Genomic DNA, 27972 nt, shown 5'->3' on the forward strand with positions numbered 1-27972 from the left:
CCGACTTTTCCTTCGACTCGGTCATGTCTTCCTCTCCGAAAAGGTCCATCTTGTTCGCTTCCACGGCGGTTTTATTTTCTAATTCGTTTTGTGCGTCCTCTTCTTCGTTTTCTTCCTCTTCTTCGTCTTCTTCCTCCTCTTCTTCGTCGTCTTCCTCATCTTCTTCCTCTTCCTCTTCTTCCCCTTTGGCGCTCCCATCTAGGGTGCTTAAAACCTTTTTCATTTTCCCCTTTCGGCCTTTCCCCTCGCCATACTTGTCTCTCTTCCTTATGGCGTCCTCGTAGTAGGGCAGATCGTCAAATTCGTCAAAGTCGTCGTATTCCTCGTATTCCTCAAATTTTTCGTACTCTTCGTCACACACTTGCTTGAATTCGCGCTCGTATAGTTGGCGATCATGCTCGCGGTCGCTGTCACCGTCCAGTTCGTCGTCCTCATCATCTACACCGTCGTCATCATCGTCGTCATCATCGTCGTCATCATCGTCGTCATCATCGTCGTCTTCTTCGTCGTCCTCTTCGTCGTCCTCTTCTTCCTCCTCCGCGACGTACCGCTCATGTTCCTCTTCATCCGCGTCCATCTCGTAATCGGAGTCCTCCTCCAACCCCTTCTTGTTCATGTCTTGATTAATTTGATCGAAAAAGCTTACCGATTTTTTTTTTTTCTTCTTTTTAATCCTCCTGGGTCCTTCCTCCTCATCATCGTCCAGAAGGATGTCTCTAGAGAACAGGTTGTCGTCGCGATGGCCTTCACGGTGTCTCCCCGCGTGGACGTCATCGTCGTGGTTATCATCGTAATCTTCCTCCGCATCATCCTCCTCATCATCGTCATCCTCATCATTTTCGTAATCGTATTTTTTCTTCTTCTTCGCAGGAGATACATTAATGATGTCCAGGACAGCATTAACGTCTCCAAACGTTTGGCTAATAATTTCGTGGATGTACGAATCTGTTTTGTAAATATTGTCGGACGAGATTGGGTACCCTTCTTCTTCCTCTTGGTCGTTTTCATTTTCTCCAGCATCAGACTCGCTTTCTTCGTAAGTGAACAAGCTGTTTTTCTGATCGGCCTTCTGCTTCTTCAGTGTCGTTTCGCTGTCGTCAATAAAGTAGTCTTTATCCCTTAGTCGCTCGATTTTGTTGTCATTTTTGTCATCGCTCTTTGCCGTAATTGCATACAATTCATCGTCGTCGTCATCATCATTGTCGTGGTCTCCGCCTTGCAAATCTTTAATCTTTTTTAATCTTCGATGTTTCGTGTCTTTTTCGTTTCTAATTACTTGCATTCCTGTGTTTTCTGCGATTAGCTCTAGGTCTTCTTCGTCTAGGCTTTTGTTTTCAAAATAATCATAATTTTTTTTTTTTTTTTTCTTCTTCTTCTTTTTCTTTTTGCCTTCTTCTTCGTCATCATTCTCCTCCTCTTCTTCGCTGTCCACGATGAATCCTTTCATTTCGTCTGCCTCTTCGTCGTCCACCTCTTCATCGTCGTCTTCATCATCGTCGTCTTCTTCGTCCTCCTCTTCTTCGTCCTCCTCTTCTTCGTCCTCCTCTTCTTCGTCCTCCTCTTCTTCGTCCTTCTTTTCTTCGTCCACCTTTTCTTCGTGTATCTTCTCATCGTGTACCTCTTCACCTCCCTTCTCCTTGGCACCACTCTTGGGGCTTCTAACTTCCTTTTCTACAGAAGGGTTATTCCTTGACTCTCTTTCGTTACTCGTCCCCTTTTCTACATCATTCCCATTCGGATTTGTAACTTTTAAATCTCCCTTGCTTTTTACACTGTCATGTTTCGTCGGTGCCTTCTTCGCCGCACTTTTGCCTTGGTGATTATTCACACTTTTGGGCTTCTTCCTAGTGTTTTCTGTTGGTTCATCGCTTCCCTTTTTGCCGCCCCCTCCCGCTTCCTCCGGATCCCTTTCGTAATCTTCGTCTATAATTTTTTTAGTCTTTTTATTCTGCTTTAAATTGTTTGAGATGTGCACACGATGGTGGAGGTTGGCCTGAGGGTCTGAAGGCTGCTCAGGCGGTTGATCTGACTGCTCGTTCTGCGGCTTCTTTGGCGGCTCTCCCTCATCGACTTCATTCTCCTGTAGCTTCTCCTTGAGTCTCTTAAAAGTTCTGGAGAAGAACCCATCACTTTTTCTCTTCAAGTTCGAAGGGTCGAAATCCTCCACTGGTTCCTGTTCGTTTTTGTTCTGCGTCGCCATGCCGTTTGCGTTGACGTTAGTTTTTTTTTTTTTTTTTGCCGCTTCTTTGTTCGTTTCTACCCTTGTGCGCTTACCCCTGTGTGTGAATCTACTGTCCCAAAGCACCCGCTCTCGACGCTACTCGGTGGTTGGCATCAAGTGGACACATTGGAAGGTGCGCGTTGGCGTACAGCTACAGGCGAGGGATGGGGCAAATCGCTCCAAGGGAACTCTTAAAAAGTGGCTATTAAGAAGGGGCTACCAAAAAGGGAAGGTTGTGAACCAAATGCCGCAAACCAAATGTTGCGAACAGATCACTAAAACTGAAGGTTCAAAGAAAAAGAAAGGATTCCCCTTTTGCTGGTGCGCAGAAGAGAAATCACAAATGGTCACAGTGATGACATAATTAGTTATGTTACCATCTCTATAACTGGGGAGATACATCTTTGCGCATAAAGTTTGCGCAAAGTTTAAAATGTCACGTTTTGGTTAAAAAAAAAAAAAAAAAACTCAGCGTTTCAACCAAGGGGGGGAAAATAAAATTCTTCGCTGCGTCATTTTAGGAGATATAAAAAAGTCGCTTTCCATAAAAGGTGCTATGGAAAGATCCCATGGGGGGGCACGAAAAAAGGGAGGAGCGCAGACGGTCGTGCGGCTTCCCCCATGAAAGATTATGGCCGCCAAAAATATACTTGCGAATACCGCGCAGGGATGCACGTACACGCTACTTAAATGCATGTAAAGCTGTATACTAAATGGAGAATGCCCTTCCCGCCATGTGCCTCGCCGCACACGCTCTACGCTAGATAATGTAGTGGTAAAGCTTACGGCGGAGAAACATCTCAATGCCACTTACAGTTTGCATCGTTTGCAAGTTGAGAGTTTAACCGCGCAGGAAAGTTCTGCTGGAAATTTTGACTTTGCTTCCTCCCCTTTGGTACAAGAAAATTGGTTTCGTTTCTTCTCATTTGGCCGATCTCTCCCCCTTTTTGTTGTTGGGACAAAGTTCCCCAATGGAAGATCGTCTTTAAGATAAATGTGGTACTCGTTGATAGGAAAAATAATGCGTTGCCGTAGAAGGGGGGAGAGATAAGCCAACATTATATTTGCGTATAAAATATATGGCTGAAGTTTCCTTCTTTTCCCTTGTGGATGCGCGCAAACGACTTCTTCACCTCGACACAGTGGTATATATGCAACACATCCTTCAGTTGGCAAAAGATGCATACATAACTTTTTTTTTCTTTTTTTTTTTTCATTCCGTAATGAGTAACCCCCCACCTTCCATTTTTGCTAATCGTTTGTGTAAAAAGTGAATAACCTTCTTTCTTTTGGAAGGAGAAAAATGTCCTCATATGTCCGTATATGCCCGTGTCCCAGTCGCTTGACCTAGTTGCAATGAGAAGAAGGAAAGGGCGAGAAGGGGGGCAACAACGAGGGCTATCAAGGGGGCAAAGAAGGGACGGTAGGGGAGCACACAGGAGGAAAATAAAAATGTACTAATTGTTGCCAATTTGACCAATTCGAAGGATGTGAAGAGGTTCACGTTCCGCTTGACTTTTTTTTTTTTTTTTTTTATCTACAGAGCGAGGTCAGCGCAGCGAATAGGCAGGCACGTGCCCCGCGTTACAGAACGATTGTCTTTGGAAAGATTATCTAAACAGGGGTTTAAAGGATACAGGCCGTCTGCATTATCGGTGGCGTGTTTGTATGGCATCTCGTTTCTGGGCAATTTAACGAGGATTTGCAATGCGTTTGGAAGTGTGCAGATATATATGCTCATACACTTCACACATTTTTGTGTTTTCTTTTTTTTTTTTCTGTTTTTTTTTTATTCTTCCCCGAAGTCGCCCCACACGTTTCACATTCAGAATATATGTTAACAGTTAAGGAATGAGATGGGAATCCCACCGTTTTGTAATTCCCCTTTGTCGTCGCAATGCTAAGATGAAACCTAGGCCCGCTCTTTTTCCCTTTATCTTCTGTTTACACTTAACCTTATGAAGTGATACCACTACGAGCATGTCATATGAACTTAGCCAAGCGTAGTTTTTTTTTTCTTTATCCTACAAGTGTTGCCGTAGCGGGTAGGCCTATTTGAGGTAGCTCGAGGGGTATATACCCCAGCCAGAAGGATTATCACAAAGAAGGTCGGCTTTATCGGCCTACGACTTTCGACTTTCGTCTTTCGATTTCGTCTTCCGGGTGATATACTTATTCTTTATTTTCCCCCCCCTTTGGGAAAGGAATCTTCTTCTCAAGAGACAAGTGCAAGGCGGCGAAGGGGAGGCAGAAAGAAGAACAGATGGAGGTCCACATGACCGAGTGGGAAGATAGACAGTGCCATTTGGAGAGCATAATTAAGAAGCAGTTTTACAACAAAGATGATGATATAAAAGGGAGGGGGGATTATCAAAACGTCGGAGGATTCATTTCGAGAAAGAAATTCGAAATGGAAGAACCCTGTAAATGCTACAACTGTGAGCATGTCATATTGGTTGTCACAGAATATGTGCAGAAAGAGTGTATACTGGATCGCTATGTTTTAGCTTACAAGAATCTGCTTCAAAATATAGACTCCTATATTCACGAGATTAGAAGCAAGTCAGACATCGATCATAATGTGTATAGGAATTTTCTGTCAAAAGATGATCCGCCTTGTTCGAGGAATGCAAATAAAAAATGTTCTCCAGGCGGGACGTCTGTGGGAGAGGACCGCCAGGACGTCGAGATGGAAACCTACACCATTTCGACCATCATGACGATAAGGACGAAAATTTTGAACACCCTCCCGATGTTAAAACGGGTTCTAAGCCAACTGTCCCCTGATGAGCACAGTGATTATTATGTCAGCAGCAGGGTTGGAATAATCGAGAGGGTGAAAAATAAGATACACAATTATGTCCTGTGCAGAGGGACCAGCTGCACTTATGAGAGTCTGAAAATCGGGGGTGGGAAGGCGAGTCAAGTACGCTTTTGCGAGGACGTCCGCTTGGGCACTCCGCCGAGGGAGAGTAACGACCGTTACGATGGGGTAGGCAATCGCGACTGGGTGGGCTGCCAAGACTACTCCGACAGAGGTGAAGAGGGCTCTGATCAGTGCGACCACTACCATGGTAGCGACAACAACTACCACTACGAACGCTGCAACAACCGGGGGGAGCAACCTCAGCACACGGACGGCGCGTGCCCCTCTCCCCAAAGGAGAGGCAAACCCGAAGAGGCGCAACCACGCGGAGGAGCAGACAGAATGCACGCGGAGTATTCAACCCGACGGAGGAAAGAAGCACCAGTAAAATTTTACGAGATAATTATAACAACGAATCAGAATCTGATAAGTCTGAGGAGTATTCACCTGTTGATCGAAATGGTTAGCTTGTTTCACCGCTACTTAATGAAATTCGTTTTGGAAAAAAAGAGAAATGAAAAAATAAACTTGATGCAACTTTATCATCTGAGGAAGAAGGAGTACACATTTTGTGACGAATCAAATTACCTCCTATTTTATAACTTCCTTTTGGGAAAATTAAAAAGGAAAAAAAAAAAAAAAAAGAGGAAATCGCCTTCCAGGAGGGGAAAGAAATCGGAGTGGAGAAATCCCAAAGAGAGGATCACAGTGAGAGGAGGTCCAACACGTCTGATAATAGCACAGAGTTTAACTGCCAAAGTGAGGGAGGCGGTTCGAAGGAAGAGGTGCGCGCTCTGATGCGGGTAGGGGCCCCCACTAACAGCTACGCAGAATTAGGCAGTTGTTACGACAATGGGGACACTGTTTATACGAAGCGGATCGGCGACAGCATGCAGAGGAGGAACGATTCTGCGTTGCCAGACGGATCGGATGAAATTCGTGGCGCGAATTACACCAATCGGGTGAGCGATAGCAGTGGTCGCGTAGTGGAGTGGGGCACCCATGATGAGGAGTGTCGCCCCGATGGGGAGGACTACGCTTCTGAGAATGTGGCCTGCGCCTATCAAGATGGAGACTACATGGATCGCCCCGATGAGCCGGCTTTCCCCCCCTTGGAAGAGCTGCAAGAAGGACGAAACACCCTTGGTAAGAAAGAAACCGAAGAAATGAAACATTACATAAAGCACATAGTTTCCTGCCTCGTGGGAGAGGGAGACACCTACCTAAACATCGAACTTCTCTTCACTCTGCATACATTTCAGCTGAGTTACTTATTCAATTTACTGAAGAAAATCATATTATCGAAGCATGTTAATAATGAATTCCTCGTGATGCTAACCTACTGTGCGTATAAAATCGATAACATGGAAATAATCGAATATTGCTTCTGGAAGTTAGTCACTATTTTTGAAAGTGAGGAGTTGCCAGCGTGTTGGATCGTAGTGGACGATAAGGCGAATAGTCAGGTGAAGCAGAAATACAACGAAATGAAAGATAATTTAAGGGTGATGAGACAGAGGATGGGAGAGACGGAGATGGATAGACAGAAGCGGAGCTATGTTTCCCGGGCAAATCTCCTCCACGGTGGGAAGTACGATGCGAACTACGATGCAAACTACCACTGCCACTACTACGATGGAGTGTTTTATGCCGCGCTAAACATTTTCAAATCGAATAATCACTACAACATGGCTAACAACCTCACGGAGGTAGACATGAAAAAAGGGAACTTACATTTTAACAAGAATTTAATCGACAAGAATATTTTTTCTCCCTTCATCGAAAAAACGAAAAAAGAATTTCATCACTATAATGATATTCCAAAGGGATACGTCATCAATGAAATACAGAGGCTGCGAAATTTTAGCGATTACTACTCCTGTTGCTACATTTTAAAAAGCAATCAGAAGGAAAAAATGCTGATGGGATTTAAAAAGAAAGGAGAAAATAAAGTATACCTGTATAAGTATGATAAGAATATTAAAAGAAGTTACAAAGAGAGAAAAAAAAACAACCCCTCTTTCAACATTTCTGGCTTCTTAGGCGTCTTAATTTGTAATTTTACAGGCATGAAAATTAAAATATATGACAATGGCATAACGGAAAAATATTCTCATTTTTTCCCTTCCTTTGAAAGGAGAAATAGAATTTCCATAAGTTTCGAATCAAATATAATAAGTGAACTTCCCAGACATTTTATGTGCACTATTCACAAGCTTAATGAAGACGTTAAAATTATTTACGAAAATAAATGTCCAGTTTGGAATGACGAGAAGGAGATCTACGAGTTGCCTTTTTATGGCAGAGTTAAATTAGCAAGTGCAAAAAATTTGCAATTAATTTTAAAAAAATGTGTAATTTCCAACTCGCGGAAGGGTTCCTTTGTAGGGAAAACCATAAACGATGTTATTGAGTATGTCAGCAGTGACTCTTTAAAGGACTCCCAAATGGCTAGCACATGTGACGGACGATCAACAGATGGTCACCCTCCAAAGGGACTTCCAACGTGTGGAATCCCCTCGCATTCTCCCTACGAAGGCAGCTGCAGCGGAGAGGGGGACGCAAAAAAACACGTGCTCAGGAAAAAGTTCCCCTTTGATGTGATCACAAATAATTTTAAAAAAAAAGAAGATGAAAAAAAATTTGAAATTGTGAACAACGATGAAGAGGAGATATTTTTAATTTTTGGGAAAAACTCAAAGGATTACTTCACGCTTGATTTTCGACACCCCTTGTCTTCCTTCGAGGCGTTTTCCATCGCCATTTCGTCTTTGCTGAAGAAGAAGGCCGTTTCGTAGCCCCCCCCCCTTCGGTTTCAAGTCCGCTTCGAAACTGTCCCTTGTTTTTGTGCCTATCGCGGTTCTGTTTGATTTGTGCCTCGTGTGTGTTGCACATTGTGTGAATTAGCTTGCCCTTACAGTGTTTTTTTTTTTTTTTTTCTGTTTCTTCTGCCCTCTTAACGTGTGCAATCGTGCCGCTACGACATCTTTTGCGAGTAGCAAAACGGTTTGCAAGAAAAAAGAAAAATTCAGAAGAGCCTGCTTAACCAAGAAGTGTGTTTTATGGGATGGGCGAATCGGGTTTTAATGGCTTTCTGGCCCGTCAGGAACACGCAAACGGTTACAATTACGATTATTCGACTTGCGACAAAGCTGAGAAGGCCCAGGTGGTGATGGGAATAAATTTACACATGCTGCCCATCTACACTATAGCTTTCCGTCAGACGAACAAAAATTTCGTTGCGTCCCTCCGGAAATGGTGTGGAAGGGAAGGTGTTATACGCGTGGGAAGCAACACGGAGCAAATCACTTCACACATTTATATCCGTATTAGGGGGATGCGAGGAAAAAATCAATTCTTATTTTTCTCCTGCACGAATGCCCAATCCACGTGAATTTCCTGATTGAGCAACGTTGCGCCGTCCATTTCTGGAAAAGAAAAAAAAAAAAAAAATGGAGTTTACGTGTAACCAGACTGCAGTACAGGTTGAGGAGAACTACACGTGGATGTAATTCAGACGTGTAACACTACGAACAGTGATGAAAAGAGTTGTCCGATGCGGAAGTTGCGCCGATAAAGCATTAGAACACGTCGCGCGCGTTCTTGTGAAAAACGTGCTTACCATCAATGGCTCTCTTGGCATCCACAAAATTTTCAAACTCGAGAAATGCATAGCCTTTTAAAAAACCTGTCCGTCTGTCCAAATTTAAATGCAAATTTTTTATCTCTCCATATTTTTCAAAAACGTCTTTTATGTAGTCGTCCCTTGCTTCTCCGTGGATGTTCGTGATGATGATAATCCACCCTTCAATGGCTGCCGGAAAAAAAAATATACATACTCCCATTACATGTGCTGCAGGTACATATGGTCTTTAATTTCCCGAGCCATGGGAACAGAAAACTCTGAATACTGAACTCATTCCAAATTGATGAAAGCTGGTAAATCGAACAACAACACCGATCTAGGGGCATGTGTGTAATTATCTCCCCTTTTCTCTTTCTTACACTTTGCGGGAACTTCGTCCTTTTTAAAAACATTTAAATCACCTTCTTCGTTCATTTTTTTTTTTTCTTTTTTTTCTGACCTGTTCATGCACTTTTACATTAACTGAAAATGTTAAGAAAAAAAAAGTGGAAGTCATGAAATAGAAAAACAAGAATGGGGCATACTGTCCTACTTTAGGTGTATTTCTTATGCGAGTGAAACACCTTCACTTTGCACGCTTCTTCAGTCTCATTTGCGACTCAAAGCATCACACGGGGAGGATGTTTACTCCTGTGGAAACAACGCCATTTGGGGGTTAACGTGTACACAAATGGATGACACTGCCCCTAGGCGAGTTCCAAGTTGTTGAGAGTGCAACATCGAGGCAGCCGCCCATCAACGTACGAACGGACGTAACGTGTGTGATGGACATTCTACGCATGCTTTCGACTGACGCGCAGAATGGAGGCGTAATTTCGTCGTGACCACACTCGCTTAATCACAAAACGCGGAAGGAAACAATCACCACGCGGGAGTTGCCGTCTCGTTCACTTACATTACCTAAGCTTTGCCGCTATTTGTCGTGTCCGTATTTATCCATGAGATGGCTAGCAATTTTTCTGTCAACTGCAATTGTGCTCGTTTCGACTCTCTTAATATTAATAGTCCTGCTATTGAAGAAGCCCTTGCAACAACCTTCGTTTGGAGTAACTGCGTCGTTTTTTTCCCTATCTATAAGTACAAAAAAGATTAGCATTAGTGAAATCTTCGTGGATATAAAATATAAAAAAAAAGCGCTACGCGTACATTTGAACGACGTAAAATTTGTTTTTGCAAAATGGTACATCCGGTGCCAAGTAGGAAATTTTTTCCTGCACGGTTCATGTGAAAATGCAAAAAAAGAAGGGAATGAAAGAGAGGTCGTTTTTTTTAGGACCCCTTCAAGAAAGGGAAGAAAAGTAGTGCCGATGCTACTAATAGAGGGAAGAAACTTCTCTTGTGTGTGGCCAAGTTATTTCTCTCCATGTTGAGCTTAATAGATGTTCACATAGAAAGGTTGCATTTACTCGTGCAAAAATGTATGCAACAGAGTGGGAAGCAACGATGTGCTCATCAAAACGAGACCACGGGGATTGAGAAGCGGGATAGCCAAAGAGGCACAACAGATGGTGTGCCAGGACGCAACGGAGGAGTGAAAACTTTATAACGGCAGCCATCGAAGTTGTTCTGTCAAATGTGTACTTAACGAGGAATAGAAAAATAGAGACCATTTCGTCATCTTTCAACTTGGAGAAAATTTCCATTTTTTGCAGCATCCCTCGGCATGCACCATTTCGTGTGGAACTTTCCGGACATGTTACAATCACCAGAGAGAAGTGTTTCCTTGGAGGGGGTATTCCTCCTGCGCATTTATTTTTATTTAAATTGTTTGTACGAATTGTTTTCTCTTTTTTCAAGCATTAATGTGTATTATGAAAAAGGGGCAAATCGCAGAGAGGGAAAAGCCCACAACTGGATGAACGGTAGGAAAATTTTCACCTTCCTGATAAATGGAAAAAAGGAGGCGAATAACTTATCAAATGTTCTCTCCCTGCGGCTGAAGTTTTTTAGAATTTTTCTTTTTCAAGATTGGAACGTATGGAATAAAGGGCCACCGGTTTTGTGGCGCCCCTTTTCCCCCGAAACGCAGGTTGTCCAAAAATTAAGGATAAATCTGTGCGACGTGAACTTGCCCATCGACAGGAGCACCATGCAGAACTTTTCCCTGCTGAAGCATTTTTTGGCAAAGAAACGGAAGGAAAGAAAAAAGTCGGAAAAGGGAAAGCGTGAGAACAAGAGGGACAAGAAGTACTCAAGCTACTTCTATGTGCACCTTTTGGAAGTATCCCCCCTTTTGATTAAAGCAAATATACAAGGCTCGCACGAAATGGTATGGCACTGTAATACTTGCCCCTTTGGGCGCGGTGGGGTAGAGGGCCTTGCACTTCTTAGAAAAGAAAAAAAAGAAAAAATCAAAATGGCTAGCTCCATATTTTCGTGTAACTCCCCATTTTGCTGACCTGTTCAGGCGAATTTGTCGCCTTTTTTTATTGGCTAGTCAGCACTATCCATCCGTTTTGGAAAAAAAAAAGCATTGCAAATTATGACTGTTTTTTTTCTTTATGCACAATTCAGAATGTGAAGTTGAACATAAATCAGTTCAGGGAAGAAAAAAAAATGACCTATTTGAAGAAGACATTGAAGAGGTACAGAAGGCACATTTTGAAAAGTGTAATAAAACAAATCGTCGAAAACGACGCGAAAAAAGGGGAAAAAAAGAAATAAAAACGAGAAAAAAATACAAAAGGCAAAGGCAAGCATGCACGCGTGGAACAAATTCATTTCCTCACCTATGTTTACAGGTAGGGGGGGCCCTAATTACGCGAAGATTTTTGCACTTCCTAAAATGGGGGAAAACAAACTCGCGCCGAATCAACGACACGGCTGCGGAAAAATAGGGGTGGAATCCACGTCCAATATTTCTACTTTTTGTTTTTTTTGAGAAAATTCAAAACGTCCTTTTGTATCGATTCCTGCAGAGGGGGTGGGGTGCGGCACGTGAATGGGGTGAAAGTTGGCAACCGTGTGTGCACACGCAATGGTGCATGAGGTCACGTACAGGTTGGCTACACAGTAGAGTGTAGGCCTATGCGCGTGAGAGGTATCACGTGTTTTTTTTTTCCTCTTTTTTTTTCTTTCTCATTTGGTTACAATTTCTTTATCCTTTTTGGTTGCAGATTTTTTCGCGGCCTTTTTGATTAACTTCTTGCTCGTCTTTTTTTTTGTATTTTCTTTTTTTTCCCCGGATTGGAAGGCGCCTTTCTTTTTTTTGCTCGCCTCGTTGGAATGGGCACCCTGGTTGGGGTGCTTTTCCTTCAACTTTGACTTTTTCTTCGTTGCGCCGATTTTTTGTGCGCCATTCGTTTGGGCGTTTTTTTTTTCCTGCCCAGTTGCCCCATTCGACTGTTGCACATGGATTGACGATGTGCTTCTAATCACATGAGCGATGTTTGTATTTTCGTTTTGCATTTTTAGAAGGCGTCTTTTTTCCCGTTGCCTTTTTCCCCTGCTTTCTTTTTTTTTCTTTTTCTTAATAGTCTTTTTGGTCAACGAGTCCGTTGCCGCTCCATTTTTTTGCCTTATGTGACTTAAAAATTTTTCTTCTTTTAATTTTTTGATATGCACCATCCGTATGTCTTCAATGCAGTAATCGACATACATGATGTTTTTATTTTTGCGAATGATGTGAAACTTTTTTTTGTAGATTATTTCGTTAAGCAGTTGGTAAATATTCCTATTTTGGAGCAAGTGAATTATCTGCTTGGCATGTTCATGTTTGTTAATGTCGATAAAGCATATCAAATTTTGTCCATTTTTGTTGCTACTCTTCTTTTTATCTTTTAATTTTTTATTTTTTTCCTCATTTTGCATTGGTTCTTTCTTCTCTGTGTGATCTTTCATAATTTTCATTTTCTTAATAATTTCATTGGCTCTCTGGAACGCTTCTTTTTTTTTTAAATTGTGCTTTTCCATAAATAGGGGGGTGAAATATTTCGTTATCAATTGCCTGAATAAATTTTGTTCCAAAGAGGCTGGATAGTTGCGAACGTATATTCTGCACGGGTTTATCAGGAAGTTTTTATTTTTTAAGAGCTCCTTTTTTTTTCCCATCAAATCGTTGTTTCTTTTGATTATGTTTTCTCCCAGGTGATCATTGTTTATGTTATTGTCCTCTACCAGGTGGATGTTATTGTGCAGTCTGTTTTTCTGTTTTTTTGTTTTTTCTTCCTGCATAGGAATTTTCTTTTTATCCTTTATGAAGTCCTTACTGACCGCCCTCTTGATCATTAAATAATTATTTTTGAAAAATAAAATTTCGGCATTTTTTCCACTGTTATGATCTTTAAGCAGAATCTGTTTCATTCTTTCCTTTTTTTTCTTCTTCATCTTGTAAAATTTGTCAATTACGTTTTCGTTTTTTTCTTCGATTTGGATTTCATCTTCTTCTTCGTCGTCCTCCTTCTCCTCGTCGTACTCCCCAATTTTTTTCAAAAATGTGTCTGCATCCTCTTTGTGCATCAGCTTCACAAAGGCGAAAATTTTTTTCCCGCTGTTCCTGCATGTCCTTATGTAGATGTAATTTTTGCTGATGTTCTTGGCGACGTAGTTCTGAACTTCTTCGTCGTTAGTCCCCATCGGAATGTTCGTGATGAACAGCGTCTTCCCTTCCTCGACGTCGCTCGTGAAGTGGTGGGTTGGCTTGCCGTTTCTTTCTCCATCGTCCGTCCCATCGTTGCTTCCCTCCCCATCGTCTGTCCCATCGTTGCTTCCCTCCCCATCGTCTGTCCCATCGTTGCTTCCCTCTCCATCGTCTGTCCCATCGTTGCTTCCCTCTCCATCGTCTGTCCCATCGTAGCTTCCCTCCCCATCGTCTGTCCCGCCGTCGCTTCTGTCTTCATCGACCTGTTTGTCTGCCCCTTTGTCTTTCCCTCTGTTGTCTCCTCCTTGGTGGCTTCCCTCCCGAGCGTTGGTCTCCTGCACACCAAGCAGTTTGAGGAGCTGCGGATTCCTGTCCTCCTCTACGGTGATGGTGCTTCCACACATCCTGGATTTGTTCAACAGAAGAGCCTTCTTCACTTTTTGGTAGCTGGAGAAGGTAACCAAGGCGTAGCCCTGTTTTTTATTATTCTTCTTTGGAATATAAATTGATGGATCCTTTTCTATATGTCTGAATAGCTTTTGTAAATTTTCCACATGGCACGTCCGCTTAATATTTTTTACGATGACTCTCCTGTTGTTTTTGCTGAAGTAGCACAGCTCGTGAAAAAAAAGGACATCTTTTTTTCCACCATTTTTACCGTTATCTTCCAGGTAATTTAAAAAATTGTTTCTGTTAATATATGTGTAGAACTGGGCAGCCAATTTTAAATTTACAAATTCAACCGTGTAGACGAAGCAATTTTTACTTAGCGCTTTATTTTTATTGGACATTTTTGCGATTAATTTTTGCCTCGTTCTGTTATCTAAATTTCTGTTTGTTTTTTCAATATTTAGGACAATTTCTTCAAACTCTTTAAGTTTTTTTTCGACAACGACTTGGACGTCGTCCCTATGATTGGGTTGGTTAGACTTATCCCCATCGCCATCTCCGTCACCGTCCCCATTACCATCACTGTCTTGTGTGGCCTCCTCTGAATGATCTTCGTCCCTATCAATCCGCTGATCATTTTCATCTAAGCTTTTTACCAACAGGCGTCTGTTCAGGAGGAAGAGATTTTTCAAGTAGCTCAAGACGACTATAGTGTCGACATCACAGTTGGTGTACAATTGGATTGAGTTGAAGTGGTTAATTTTATGTCGTCTGTATGTGATGGAGATTAATTTTTTATCGTTGTACTTTTTCCTGAAGGCAAATTCACATTTTATGTTGCTGGTTTGTATTTTCTTGTCGTGGTACTTTTGGATAAAATCTGCTGCCTCCTGATCTGTTTTGAAGGAACAGATGGCACTTTTCGTGGTGTTGTTTTTATTTTTAAAGAAGAAATATTTGGTGCAAATTTTTTTAAACTTTTCCTCCAGGGGGGCTACATCATTTTCTCGGATGTTTCGGACGAACACTTTGTGCCTGTCGATTGGGGTGTTCTTCTTGTCACTTCGCTGCGCCATTTGGGTCACTGCATTTTGGGCATCACACGGGAGGGGTGGCGGCGTCAAGTCGGCTTCGATGCGCAGTGTAGTCGGCTTCTCCTCCGCTTCGATGGGTCTCCTTCTTCTTTCCCCTTCAATATGGAACAGAAAAAGGGAACCCCCCCAAAGTTACAAGATTGTAAATTTGGAAAAATGCAGAGGTATCATTTACATTATCGCTGCTAACTAATAAATGGCTGCTGACTAATAAATGACTGTGCGTGGGTGGGAAAACCAATTTCCAAGGGGAAAGAATTTCTCCTCAAACGGATAATAATATTTTTATGTTTGGGAGAAATCCTTTTCTAGCTGGGCGGAGAAATTGAGTTTCCATTTTTTTTTTAATTCTATTCTGTTTGAGTCTTTTTTTCTGCAGCCCTTGACAATAATATTTCCTCAGCGGGCTGTATGTTCATTTGCGAAATGTCGGTATAGGTAGTACCCGATTTTTTGTACAACTGCTTCGCGTCGCTCATTTGAAGTTTTTGTGAGAGACCTCCCCACGGTTTTTATAGGAGGAGAAAAATTGCCAAAAAAAGAAAAAAATAAAACAAATTTCCGACTTGGCCGTTTTTAGTAGCACCATACGGAGAAGGGCAACATTTGCGCGTCGTTACTTCGCTCCATTTTGCGACATCGTCATTCCGTTATGCCACATTAACGATTTAACTCGTTCCGTTTTGAGTTGGTTTGACTTTCCCATAGCCGCATTGTGATTGAGGCTTACATATCTGTTTACATGAACGCGGTCAATTCTGCGATAAGAGAAAAATTCGTCCAAGCGTTTTATGCAACCATGTAAAGTATAGCATCGCATGGACGAGCGTGAAGATGCTTTTTTCCTGCGAGGTCATCCTCTCGTTTGTAAATTTTCCCCTTTACCACACTGAAGGGTCTGACTCCGTTTGGAAAAACAAACTGTTCGCCGAGGCAAGGCGACCGAATGATGGTTTTCCCTTGTTGGAAATACATACCCCAATTGATTGCATAGAAAAATTTTAAAAGTGTCATTTTTTCATTTGAGTTTGTCGATAATCGCCTGTGGAGGGGGGATTTTAACCAACGAGGAGAACGAAGGAAAAGTTTTCTTTTTTCTTTTTTTTCTTTTTTTTAATCTGTTCGCCCCTTCTACACTGTTTTGAGGGCACCTGCGGGAGGCACATATCGATACGGCGATAGGGTTAATTTGGGCCCCCTTTTTCGCAGCCTCGCCGGAGATGAGTGAAGAGAAGGAGTACCTCACGGGTAGCACCTCCGCAGAGAGTCACGGTGGTGAAGGGAAGGATCAACAAGGGGAAGTGCTGAGCAGCCCCAACCGCAGTGGTGATAGTAAGACGGAAACTGAACAAGGAGGGATGCCCGATGAGGAGCCAGAGGGTCCAGCAGATAAGGGAAGAGACACGAGGGGGGAAGCGGCCAAAATGAGGAAGAAAAAGAAGAAGAAGATGAAGAAGAACGGGGGGACGGAAGAACCCGTCGAAGCTGGAACCAAAGCGGGGATGAAACAGAAAAGAAAGGGGAAGAATAAATCGGAAAGGAAAAGGGAAAACGGAACGGACGGGATAATTACCCCACAGAAGGGACTGGAAAAGTCAGACCGTCGAGCAGCAAAAAAGAAGAGCCACATGGAAGGAAACCCCAAAAAGGAAGGGAACGAAGAACGAACAAATAAACCAAAACCACGGGGACGGAAAAACACCAAAAAGGGGACGGACTATGAGAACACCACTGGGAGTGACGTCTTCAATTCCAGTGTGAGGAGTGACAAGAGAAGAAGGGGGAAGAGCACTTTTGCAAACGAGGAGATTGATGAGAGTGACGATGAGTACAACTTGAATACGCTGGGGAATTTCGACCTCAAGCATTACGAAGATTTGGACATTCTGGGTAAGGCGCGAATTGGTCGATGGGGCGGTGGGCTGATGAGCCGATGATTCCCTCTCTTGCATCATCACATGTTTTCACTTCCAGCTTGGAGGGGACATTCGTGTGATCCGTCATTTATTTATTTATTTTTATTTTATTTTTTTGGCCCTTCCCGTGCACATGTTTATTTTTCTACACCTCTATGGTGAGGATGCACGTGTGTAGTTCTGTGGAGCTACATGTCAACGGACATATTTGCTGACGCACGTATTGGCCGATTCACATATTTGCTGACCCCGGTTTGGGACCCCCCGCCCTTCTGACCGCAGGCTACGACATTTGGGGGAACAAAATCGAGAAGAAGGACGAAAACGCCATCGACGATTTCATCGAGTCCAAGACGGACAAAGACGCATGGAGGAAAATAAAAGATAAAAAAAACAACCGAATTGTGGAGCTCACGAACCAGGATCTCGAAATAATCCGAAGTATTCGTCAAAACAAAGTGGCGAAATATATGAACGAGGAAAATTACGTGTACGAAAATGAGAAGGAGGAATACAAAATGGGAATGAAGGAGCCAGATAACCGCAAGTACAAACAGTCAGCAGAGGAGAAAAAAAAAATACAACAAATAATAAACCATTTAATGGATAAGGAAAAAAATCCAGAGAAATATAAAAAAGAAGAAGACCAATATAAGCTGCTGTACGATCTGTGGAGGAATAAAATTTACGACGATTTTAACAATGTGAATGAAATGAATTTGCCAAATATCTTGCCAGGACATAAATACAGTTACAATCCTCCCCCTGAGTTAATGTACAATTCAGCGGAGAGAAGAAAGATTTTAAAACAAAATAATGATGCTTTCATTCCTCAGAATTTTGAAAAAATCAGAAATATCGAATTTTATAAAAAAACCTATTTCGAATTATATCAAAGATGTTTAGATATATACCTCTGCTCGAGGTCATTAAAAAATGTACTTCATATCAAGAAGGAAGATTTACTCCCCAAGTTGCCTTCCACCCAGTCGCTGAAGCCCTATCCGCATCATCCATTTGTGAAGTATATCATGGATGACCCCGTCAGTGGCGACAGAAATAAGTACCTGGGCCAGATAGACATAAACGAAGATCGCCACGTCGTGTACGTAGTGCAGTGCGGCAAGCTCTACATCTTCGACGTCCTGACGTCATACAATATTGCCGTGATAGACCTGGCGCACTACTATGGAGCGGCACTTCCCAGGGGAAAAGGCGCGGAAAAAGGTGCAGACAGAAGCGCAGATCAAAGCAGAGGAACCACTTTTGATAATATCCGCATACGGGCCAATAAGGCGTACGACATCGTGGCGGTGTCCTTCGTCAATACGATTCTGCTTTTTCACTATGAGAACTTCATTCCGCCGGCCAAGTCATGCGCGGACAATATCGAGGAAGTATACCGCACTGACTCCAAACGAAGGAAGAACTCCGTTGGGGACGGTGAGGAAAACAGCAGAAGTGACGACACCCCGTCGGAAGAGCGTGACAGTGAGGGGGACGCCGCACATTTGTCGGATGATGACGATTTGGAGGGTTCTCTTGATGGTGGTGATGATGAGGATAGCGAGGATGTGAGTGACGATGAGGACAATGATGAAGACAACGATGATGACCACAGGGATGACCAATTAGGAAAAAATGAGGAAGACGAGGAGGAGACGCCCTCGAGAAGGAAATGCGAACCGTTGAGCAGTACCGTGGCTTATTATAAGACGAAAGGTCTACTCAGCGTGTTTCACAAAAATTTTAAAAGTTCGGAGGAATACGTGTACTCTCCCGATGTGGACGTGAAGTGGAAGTATATAAAACCGAATGACCGGGTAGGTGCAAAGCGGCTACTTGGTTGGCACGTTCGTCGTCAAGGGGTAGCAGCGCGATGGTTCGTGGCTTTAGCGCGGCTTCGCCGATTTTCGTTTTCCTTTGTTTTTATTTTTATTATTTTCTTTTTTCATTTTTTTTATTTTTTTTCATTCATTTACTTTTTCCTTTTCCTGCCCAACCGCAGAAGATAAAGTACTGCGTCGCAATCCAGCATGAGGGGAAAATAAGGAACTTCTCGTGGAACAAAAATGGTACGCCCGGAGGAGTGAATAGCTATACAACAAGCAATACAATGCATAGAGAATGAAGGAAGCAGAAGAAGGGGAATGTTGTTTCGTCCCTCCTCCCCTCTCCTATTGTGCAGGTCGAAGCGTATTCCTTTAATTCTACTCCGTTTCCCCCCTTTAGGAAATTACCTCTCTGTAACGTGCTTACGAAAAGTTGGACAATACCACTACTGCTATTTGCATCATTTAAAATCAATGAAGTCAATCAAACTGATAAAAAAGTACAATCAGAAGAGGGGGGACCTTGTTCAGTCGATGTTTTTTCCCTCTAGTCCTTATTTCTTGGTGGCATTTCAAAACGGGATCACGTAAGACAGGAAATACATCATGCGTGAGCTGAGAGCGGCTTCGCGAGGATTGAGCTTGTAATGTATACGGACCCATTTGCATATATGGTCACCCTTTTTTTTTTTTTTTCCCGTCTCCCCTTGCAGGATATATAACCTGAAAGCCAAGTCGAAGAAAGAGAGAATCGTAAAAAAATTGAGAGGCATTCAAAATATAACATGTGTGGATGTACACATTAACGAAAGTTACATCTTATCCTCGGAAGAGAAGGGGAACGTGTTCATTTTTGACTTGGACCTGTCGTGCAACCCGTACAAGAAATTTCACCTCCAGGAGTGTCCCTTGAAGAAGGTGGAGTTTCACAAAAAGTACAATTTGTTCTACTCTTTAAGTTCAAATGGAGTAGTGAACTTGTTTTATGCGAAGTTTTTTCAAGACTATGTGACTAACCCTGTTTTGCTGCCGATTACGCAGCTGTCGAGTGAGTCAAAGATTAGCGACATCACGTGGTCAAGCAGGAGCCCATGGCTGTTCGCTCACACGGAAGGGAATTTTTCCGTCCTGTACACATAGCACACATATGTGTCATTGTGTGTGAAGCGAAATGCGTCTTACGTATCTATTTTTTTCACGTCCACGAGTGTACATTTGAATTTTTTTTAGTTTCCACCAAATTGGGAACCTCACCACCGTCATATGAAAACGTTTTCGTTAAACATTTAGCGAATCAGTATCGATGCCTAGCGAGACAGGGGGAGTGGTACAGCCGGCCAGCGAATTTTCGAAGCCAAGCCACTGCCCACAAGTGTTACGCATAGAAGGGAGGCATATGTGCAAATGGGCCAAAAGGGGAGAAACTTCCCACTGGAAGGAGGCTGTATGAACAACGCAAATTTAGAAAATCGTTTGCCAATTTTTTCTTTTTCCTTTTACCTGAACAGTATGGAATAAAAAAAAAAAATTTTTTTAGCTTTTTCGCCTGACTGTTGAGGTAAATTTTGCAGACATTTTTAATTTCGAAATGTAGAAAATGCTTTTTTCTGTAAGCGTAAAGTTGTACGTACAAAATGGGTGTGAGTGTTATTTATCTGCGCATTGAGCGCCATTTAAATGTACCCACGACGGGGTAGCCTTCTTCGAACATTCCTTTGCCGGAATTTGAATGTTGTGAGAATTGAGAAAAGAGCAAAAAACGAGCGAGCTTTCGCAAAAGGAGCATGGAGCATGCCTGTGAAACGCTCAGTCCAATGGAATGTTAAATATAGATAAAATAAAGAAAACGGTCATTTTTGGTTTTACTTTTACTTGACTCTTTTGAACAAGTTCTGTGTACTTCATGATGAGTGTATACGAAGTTCATCTTGCTGCTTAAAAACATTGTCTGCATAGGGTCCTTTACAGGGCGTACCTCACTCCCCCAGGAAAAAAAAAAAAAAAAAAAAATACAAATAAAAGGGTGAGCGAGCGGGCAACCGAAGGCTTAAACGAATGAATCAGCTCACAAACGGGGGAATTTGTAACCAAATGAACGATAAACGGGAAAAACAAAGCATTTCACGGAGGGAGCTCATAACTTGAGGGAACTGCCATAAAGAAACCTTCGTATATATATCTTACTAATTTTCCCGTGTACATATATTCGCCTTTCTCAATAGGACAAAACGAGGACACTTTTTTTGTCTGTAAAAGGGGAAATGATCACTGGATGTTTTCGCGTTTTCCACGAAAGACCCCTTTTTAACGTCCTTTCGTTTGTTTTTTGACACACTCCCGCGTGACGCAAAAAATGTGATACGAGTTGTGCAAAAGTTTTGATGCGCGATATGCGAACATTACACATGTGAAATATGCCCGTACTTAAATTTTTGCATCACGAATTTGCTGTGTTTTTTGCGGTGTTTTGTGCGGTGTTTTGTGCGGTGTTTTGTGCGGTGTTTTGTGCGGTGTTTTGTGCGGTGTTTTTAGCTGTATTTTCTGCTGTATTTTTCGCTTCATTTTTGGCTGCATCTTTTGCTTTATTTTCTGCTGTATTTTTTTTCTTTCCTTTTTTGCCATATTTATTCCTTTTTTTTTCTTACCTTTACTATATTTTCCCCCTCGCCATAACAGGGAAATGTTTTCGCCGCCCATTGACTTTTATAATAATTTTCCAGTTCTCCCGCAAATTCGGAAGAATTAATTGATGAAATGATATTTTTTAAAAGAAAATATGATCACCGCCTTATGTGCAGTGCTTTTGCTGCCCCCATTTTAGAAACATATTTTTTTTTTATCCTTCCATAGAGTACAACGATATTCATATTTCATACTTATGTCCACTGCATAGTGCTCCCTCCCCCAAGTGTTTGTTTGTTTTGTGCGCATAACGATACAGGACGCGGACACTACAAGAGAGCACGACGTGCTGCGCTTCCTCAGCAGTAACCCAATTGGAGTCTTCCCGCTAATTGTCTGTCATACCTTTGGTGGAGAAGCTAACAAGGGGCCTGCAAAACAGCGTGATACGAAACAGGCGCAAACATAGTAGTGGAAGAATTTATAAAAATAGCACACTTAAACAGTGTAGTAGTTATATACTGAGAGGATACATCCCACTCATTCGGCATAGCACTCAACGTGGTAATACGGACGCAGTGACACTACAGTGATAAAGCAACGTTAAAGTGTAAGAAAAAAAAGAACAAAAGGAACAAGTGAGCTTGCCAAAAACAGATCAGCGTTTATTTGCCCCCCCCGAAGCAACGCCGTTTTGAAGTTCCATCCACTTTGCATAGGTATGATGAATATACAATGAACTCCGCAGCTGTAATTTATAATTTATGGTTACTTTTTTTCTTTTTTTTTTTTGTTATTTTTTGAGGATATTCAAATTGTTGAATATTTTGATAATTTTAACAATTTTGGGAATTTGAGAATCTTCGTCATTTTGAGAAATCCGCGCATTCGTTTGTTTTTTTCGAAGAGTAATTGTCCCTCCCCAAACCCGGAGGCGAAGTCAGCTAGCCAAAATTAAAAAAAAAAAAAAATACATACATACATATATATATATATTTACATATGAATATATGTACATATGTACATCTTTACGTGCTACTGAACAGGGGGGGATAAACGTGGAAGGGCCGAAGCCTCAGCCAAATTGAAAGCAGCAGCTTAGTCCTTTCGTCGCGCTCTGTACGTCCTACATATAATGAGCATTAGCGAACGTACAGGAAATGAGGTCAGCATAGCAGAACGAGAAAGGAAGGAAGAAGGCATCGGCGCAGTTGAAAATGACAAAAATGTGTCCCCCACAGATGGTGAGACTATGCCCCATGGAATGGAGAAAATGAAAGATGCGGCAAATGATGAGGATTCTGTAGAGGTGGGAAATTGCTCTCCTTTTGGGGAAAACAAGTTGGGAAGTACCGTCTTGTGTGTCGGCTGCAGTGATGGGGCAGCTCAGATTGACGGAGGAACTGTCAACTGTCCAGGGGAGGAAAATCTCCAAAAAGAGGCGGACAGTGAGAAAGAGGCGCAACTTGGAAGTGTCCTCAATAAGGTAAAAAATGTTAAAGGTGGAGTCGATGTGGAGACAAAGCCCAACGCCCAAATTGGTAGCAGCGACACGTATGTAGAGAACGACCCAGATGGTAACGCATGTGGAGAGGGGCATAGCAGCACCCACGTGAAGAAGAATGATGATGAGGGGGAAACTCCCAATGTTGTACCGACCACCAATGGTGAACCTCCAAATGACAGTGGGCCGTTAAATGTCTCGGATGACACACCGCTTGATGAAGGGAATTTCTCAGCGGATGACCGACCGGAAGAGAACGCAGATAGTACGAGCAGCTTTATGCTAGAAGAAGACATGAATTTATCCCGAAGAGCGTATCGAAATTTTCAGATTTGTTCAATATTTATTCATGGGACATTGTTATTAATGGTGATATTACTGATGGGGATTTTATGCCACGATTTTATGAAGCCATCTTCTGTTTCGCAGAAGGAGAGGGTAATGACTTATTTCTGTGGATTGCTGCTCAGCATGCTAGGGTTACATCTTTTTCTAAATTTGTACATGTCATTAATGTTACTGAGACAAGCAGAAGTTTCAAAGATGTTAAAATCGGTAGAAGCCAAAATTCATGTCATCACCTTGGTGTACTTTTCCATGTGTGCCTATATCTACTTTTTTGAAGGCACAAATTACCCCATAAGTTCTACTTTCTCCTTTGCCATCCTTTTAGTGGTCATATATTATTTTATGCCGATATTTTTATATATAATTTTGAGGATTCTGTTCATAGTTGTCATTTTGATTTTAATCTTTATTAAGAGGAAGAGTCCCACACCGAAGAAGATTTTGAAGAAATTGAAAATTATGAAATATGTGGAGTATAGGAAGTACTGTGAGGAGGAGGCTTGCTTTCGTAGCGCCTATTTTACCAACTGGAGGGAGCTAAACGGGGAGGGTGTGACAGATACGAGGGGGGTAATGACTACCACCGGGGTGGAGGGAGGCACAGAGATTGCTGCCCCCAGTGGTGTCGATAACAAGGGGGAGGACTTTGCGTCGGTTGAGCCCACGTCAAACTGCAATGCGGAAGGGAACACAATCTCGACGGCGACGTCCTGCGTGCGGGGAATCGGAGGGGGAAGTGGAGGCGGTCCCCCTAGCAGTAGCGCGAATGACCGGCCAACCCGCAGCGGCAACAGCAGCATGAGGAGTAACCTCGAGCGGCACCTTTTCTATGATCGCGCTGTAGGAGCTACTGGTAGAGGAGGCGGTTCCTCCAATCGCGGGGGTAGACAAGCTAACGACAGGGGGGAAGGCGACGACCTGGGGAGCCCTAACCAGAATGCCAGGGATGACGCCAATCAATATCCTCCTAGAAGTTACGATAATAACCGCGAGGTTAGAGGCAGCCACGAGGTGACAGGCGAGCCAAATAAAGACGGCAAGCCAGCACCCTTATTTGACTACTTCCAGAAAGTTTTGAAGAAAAAAAAAAATGCCCTGGAAAATGACAATTTAGAAGTACCTGAAAATAACTTGGAGGAAAATTCCTTTCATATAAATATTGAGAGCTCCGATTATGTCTGTTCCATCTGCTGCGTGGAGTATCTAAATGACGATGATATTTGTATTTTGCCTTGTAACTACCTGCATTACTATCACAAGGAGTGTATTTTTACGTGGCTGAAGAGGAACAACGATTGCCCCCTGTGCAGGAAGTGCATTGGGAAGATCTGAATCGGTGAGGTGCAGTTCGGTGGGCAGTTGTGCGGAAAGACGGCGTATGCATAGATGTACGAAAGAGGGGGGAAGCGAAGGGAGGTAAGACATATGATGGGGCGATCCAGCGGGCCGCCTCTTCATTTTTACGCGCGTATAGGTTATTCGTCCGTTAACGGTTCTGTATATCACATGCAACAGCGTTTCGGTTTCGTCTAAAGCAATTGGAAGTTTTTCCCCCATACATTTTTATTTCTTCTGTTCTTTTTTTTTGTCGAATTTCGAAATTTGCGCAATTATTCCATTTTGCATAATTTGGTTTCTTCCTTACGATGCCATTTTATGAATCCTAATTTTTAAAATGCTTTATGGCATATGCATTGATGCCTGCGCGTAGTCCTTTTGTGCTTGACAGCGCAGTTGCCTCTTTGTCTGCAGTGGTGACGCTGATTTGATTTGCAGCCGCATGTGGATGGGTACGCAATTTTCTCATGCGTTATGTACATAGCCATCCCAGGACATTACTTTTATATTTATTTAATTTTTTTTTTTTTAGTGAACATCACATTTGCATGTTGTGCATTACTTATCATTGCGCTGTGGAAATTATGAACTCCTCATTTTTCCTTTTAATTTGGTTCCCTTGGGACCATATGGGTTCGCCTTAGTTTTTACTTCAATTACAGTTTGAGTTGAGTGGGCTGAACTTTGGTGGAGCGTCTCACCTGCAAGGCGGTAACTACCTCGCAGCGTAGTGGTGCGCTTTACATTACTCCTGTTTTTTCCATCACATGGGGGGGGATTGATTAAGCCTTTTTGTGTGTATAACGGGAGGGAAGGGCGCCTTACGCGACAGTTGCGCCCCGATGTTAAAAGTAAAATTGTGCCATAGGGGGGGCGATGCCTTGTCAAGCAATGCGTCCCTGTGGGTATGCATTTATCTAAGCATACCTTTGTGCGAGGTGAAAGAAGACCATCCTTTTGTGTCTACCCCTGTGTGTGAGAGGCAACATTGTATAACCGTTCTGCATCGCCGCAGTGACTACGCCGGCGTGGGGTTTCCTTTCTGCGTTTTTTCGTCACCTTAGCCCACACTGAGAGGATCTCCCACGGGTAGAAAATGGAACATAAAATGTAATGCAGAGATGGACAGAATTTAGGACATCCAAGTGAACGTTAAAGTGGACAATTTGGAAGAAGCATTTTCTTTTTTTTTTTTAAATTGACGTAGAGGGTGTGTCTGTGGGGGGGAGTAGCACATGGCGAAGTGTGACGGGAGAATGTAGCAGAGGAGATGTAGTCAATTCTGCGATTGTTAGGTAAATGTGGTGGAAGTGAAGCGCGCTCCGTCAGTTCAGTAGCAAATATGCCCGTTGCATGTCTCATGAAATGACTGTTATGTGGGAACAAAATGGCTCTATGCAAGGTGGGGAAAGCGTCGTGTGTATTGGAGACTTTATGACCCTTCCCCTGAGATGAGTCTTTGTGTCACTGAATTGGGGATACACATAACGGTCGAAAGGAATGGAAGCAATTGGGTAGGCAAAGAAATTCGCGTTTCGGAGATAAATATGCATATGTTTTCCCTTTTCCAGGGCGATGTACGCGCAAGCCATAAGGCGCATTTTATTTGGTTCGATTTTGCTTCATTTTGCATTTTTTCGCATTACTTGGCATTGCATTATTTTCCTTTTTTTTATTTCTTATTTTCCGCGCTGCAGACGTGTGTAGATAGGCAAGCAGTAGGTACATTAGCAGGGGAGCCACTCGGAGGCCCCCAATTAAACTAGGATGCCAGCATGCACACAATTTTGCACGATGCCGAATGTGCACATCTGGCGTCCTTCAAACCGTACACATGGCGCAAAGGGGAGAAGCCCTCCCGCGAACACTTTGCAGCGAAGGGAAAGAAAAAAAAAATTCGTCAGTTCCTGCATTTATTACGTGCTTTGGAGTTTCCTATCCTGTTAGGATATGTTCCCGAGGATTCTTTCCTCTTGCGTCCTTTGCTTATCGATCCATGGATTGCCCCTTGGCGCGGCCTGCCTTCATCCGTTCGTCGTCCATTCGGGCGTTCGTTGTTTGGTTTTATTTTTCGCAATATTTTCCCCGGTGATAAACATTATTTTGTTTTTTTTTCCCTCCGTACTTTTGTATTTTCTCCCTCTGTCACTCTCTCATACTCTAACTTTCCCACTTGGACGTCGCGTGAAGCATCCCTGTGCAAAAAGAAAAAAAAAAAGAAGAGTGCCTTTGTAGCAAGCTTATGATAAGTGTGCCCATTTTTTTTTACTGTAATTTTTTTATTACAATTTTTTTTTTCTATTTCCAATCCCCTCTGCTTGCGCTTGTGTATACCTTCTGTTGTTGGCCCACTTCCCTTTGCTCGCTTGGCAATTTGATGATCCACTCGCGCGGTCGTCTGTTTGCATAGGGTGTGTGTTAGGGTAACCTCCCCCCATTGAGTGTGACTCTCTTTGGGTGTACCGCTTTTCTTTTTTTTTTTTTTTTTCTTTTTTTCTTCCCCCCCCCCCCCCCCCCCTGGGTCAAATCTCTCCAAATGGCGGACGTGCTGAACATTTCGAAAATCCCGATTTTTTCAAAAAAGGAAAGAGAATTTAGCGATTTGCAGAAAAGCAAAGAGGCCAATGAGAAGATCCTGAGCAAAGAGACAGACCGATTCACACTGTACCCCATTCTGTACCCAGACGTTTGGGATTTCTACAAAAAAGCGGAGGCATCCTTCTGGACAGCTGAGGAAATTGACTTGTCTAGCGATTTAAAAGATTTCGAAAAGTTAAATGAAAATGAAAAACATTTCATAAAACATGTATTGGCCTTCTTTGCAGCCAGTGATGGAATTGTGTTGGAAAATCTAGCCAGCAAATTTTTACGCCAAGTGCAAATTACGGAGGCTAAGAAGTTTTACTCCTTCCAGATAGCTGTTGAGAATATCCACTCGGAGACGTATAGCTTGTTGATTGACAATTACATAAAGGACGAGAAGGAGAGGATGAATCTGTTTCACGCCATAGAGAACATCCCCGCTGTGAAGAATAAAGCGTTGTGGGCAGCCAAGTGGATAAACGATACAAACTCGTTTGCGGAAAGGATAGTAGCCAATGCGTGTGTGGAGGGTATCCTATTTAGTGGAAGTTTCTGTGCCATCTTTTGGTTTAAGAAGCAGAACAAATTGCATGGACTCACGTTCAGTAATGAGCTAATTAGTCGAGATGAAGGGCTGCACACCGATTTTAACTGCCTGATTTATAGCCTCCTGGAAAATAAGCTGCCGGAGGAGGTGGTCCAAAATATTGTCAAAGAGGCCGTAGAGGTGGAGCGGTCTTTTATTTGCGAATCATTGCCTTGTGATCTGATTGGAATGAACTCAAGACTAATGTCGCAGTACATTGAATTCGTGGCGGACAGGCTGCTGGAATGCCTGGGATCGCCAAAAATCTTCCACGCAAAGAATCCCTTCAACTGGATGGATCTCATATCTCTGCAGGGGAAGACCAACTTTTTCGAGAAGCGGGTGGCCGATTATCAGAAATCGGGAGTCATGGCACAGAGAAAGGACCAGGTGTTTTGCCTCAACAGCGACTTCTGAGGGGAGGCGGTCCACCGCGAAAAGGGAGAA

General features: G+C 42.7%; 9 protein-coding genes across 9 annotated transcripts in view; 6 read left to right on the top strand and 3 right to left on the bottom strand.

Annotated features, from left to right (window-relative positions):
* C922_03805 (hypothetical protein) overlaps positions 1 to 2200 on the bottom strand; it is a gene marked incomplete at both ends in the record, with an annotated part of 8510 nt that extends 6310 nt beyond the window's left edge. Inside the window, one exon of the mRNA XM_008819394.1 lies at positions 6 to 2200. Within this exon, the coding sequence (XP_008817616.1) occupies positions 6 to 2200 (2195 nt within the window). The remainder of the gene's footprint in view (positions 1 to 5) is intronic.
* Positions 2201 to 4484: 2284 nt separating this feature from the next.
* On the top strand, positions 4485 to 5885 carry C922_03806 (hypothetical protein; the record flags this gene model as incomplete). The annotated part of the gene is made up of 1 exon (XM_008819395.1): positions 4485 to 5885. One exon carries the CDS (start codon positions 4485 to 4487, stop codon positions 5883 to 5885), a length of 1401 nt encoding a protein of 466 aa, XP_008817617.1.
* Positions 5886 to 5977: 92 nt separating this feature from the next.
* Positions 5978 to 7885, top strand: C922_03807 (hypothetical protein; the record flags this gene model as incomplete). The annotated part of the gene is made up of 1 exon (XM_008819396.1): positions 5978 to 7885. One exon carries the CDS (start codon positions 5978 to 5980, stop codon positions 7883 to 7885), a length of 1908 nt encoding a protein of 635 aa, XP_008817618.1.
* Positions 7886 to 8438: 553 nt separating this feature from the next.
* On the bottom strand, positions 8439 to 9147 carry C922_03808 (26S proteasome regulatory subunit N7; the record flags this gene model as incomplete). Its single annotated transcript, XM_008819397.1, has 3 exons — positions 8439 to 8515; positions 8710 to 8901; positions 9093 to 9147. The coding sequence occupies 3 exons, from the start codon at positions 9145 to 9147 to the stop codon at positions 8439 to 8441; spliced, it is 324 nt and encodes a 107-aa protein (XP_008817619.1).
* Positions 9148 to 10588: 1441 nt separating this feature from the next.
* On the top strand, positions 10589 to 11397 carry C922_03809 (hypothetical protein; the record flags this gene model as incomplete). Its single annotated transcript, XM_008819398.1, has 3 exons — positions 10589 to 10708; positions 10763 to 11002; positions 11248 to 11397. 3 exons carry the CDS (start codon positions 10589 to 10591, stop codon positions 11395 to 11397), a joined length of 510 nt encoding a protein of 169 aa, XP_008817620.1.
* A 414-nt stretch (positions 11398 to 11811) lies between these two features.
* Positions 11812 to 14778, bottom strand: C922_03810 (hypothetical protein; the record flags this gene model as incomplete). Its single annotated transcript, XM_008819399.1, has 1 exon — positions 11812 to 14778. One exon carries the CDS (start codon positions 14776 to 14778, stop codon positions 11812 to 11814), a length of 2967 nt encoding a protein of 988 aa, XP_008817621.1.
* Positions 14779 to 16016: 1238 nt separating this feature from the next.
* On the top strand, positions 16017 to 19684 carry C922_03811 (hypothetical protein; the record flags this gene model as incomplete). The annotated part of the gene is made up of 5 exons (XM_008819400.1): positions 16017 to 16686; positions 16995 to 18535; positions 18721 to 18787; positions 18945 to 19131; positions 19258 to 19684. 5 exons carry the CDS (start codon positions 16017 to 16019, stop codon positions 19682 to 19684), a joined length of 2892 nt encoding a protein of 963 aa, XP_008817622.1.
* A 2617-nt stretch (positions 19685 to 22301) lies between these two features.
* C922_03812 (hypothetical protein) lies at positions 22302 to 24350 on the top strand (the record flags this gene model as incomplete). The annotated part of the gene is made up of 1 exon (XM_008819401.1): positions 22302 to 24350. One exon carries the CDS (start codon positions 22302 to 22304, stop codon positions 24348 to 24350), a length of 2049 nt encoding a protein of 682 aa, XP_008817623.1.
* A 2542-nt stretch (positions 24351 to 26892) lies between these two features.
* On the top strand, positions 26893 to 27942 carry C922_03813 (ribonucleoside-diphosphate reductase small chain; the record flags this gene model as incomplete). The annotated part of the gene is made up of 1 exon (XM_008819402.1): positions 26893 to 27942. The coding sequence occupies one exon, from the start codon at positions 26893 to 26895 to the stop codon at positions 27940 to 27942; it is 1050 nt and encodes a 349-aa protein (XP_008817624.1).
* Positions 27943 to 27972: the final 30 nt, after the last annotated feature.

The sequence above is a fragment of the Plasmodium inui genome, assembly GCF_000524495.1.
Source record: "Plasmodium inui San Antonio 1 unplaced genomic scaffold supercont1.17, whole genome shotgun sequence".
NCBI classification, from domain to species: Eukaryota; Apicomplexa; class Aconoidasida; order Haemosporida; family Plasmodiidae; genus Plasmodium; species Plasmodium inui.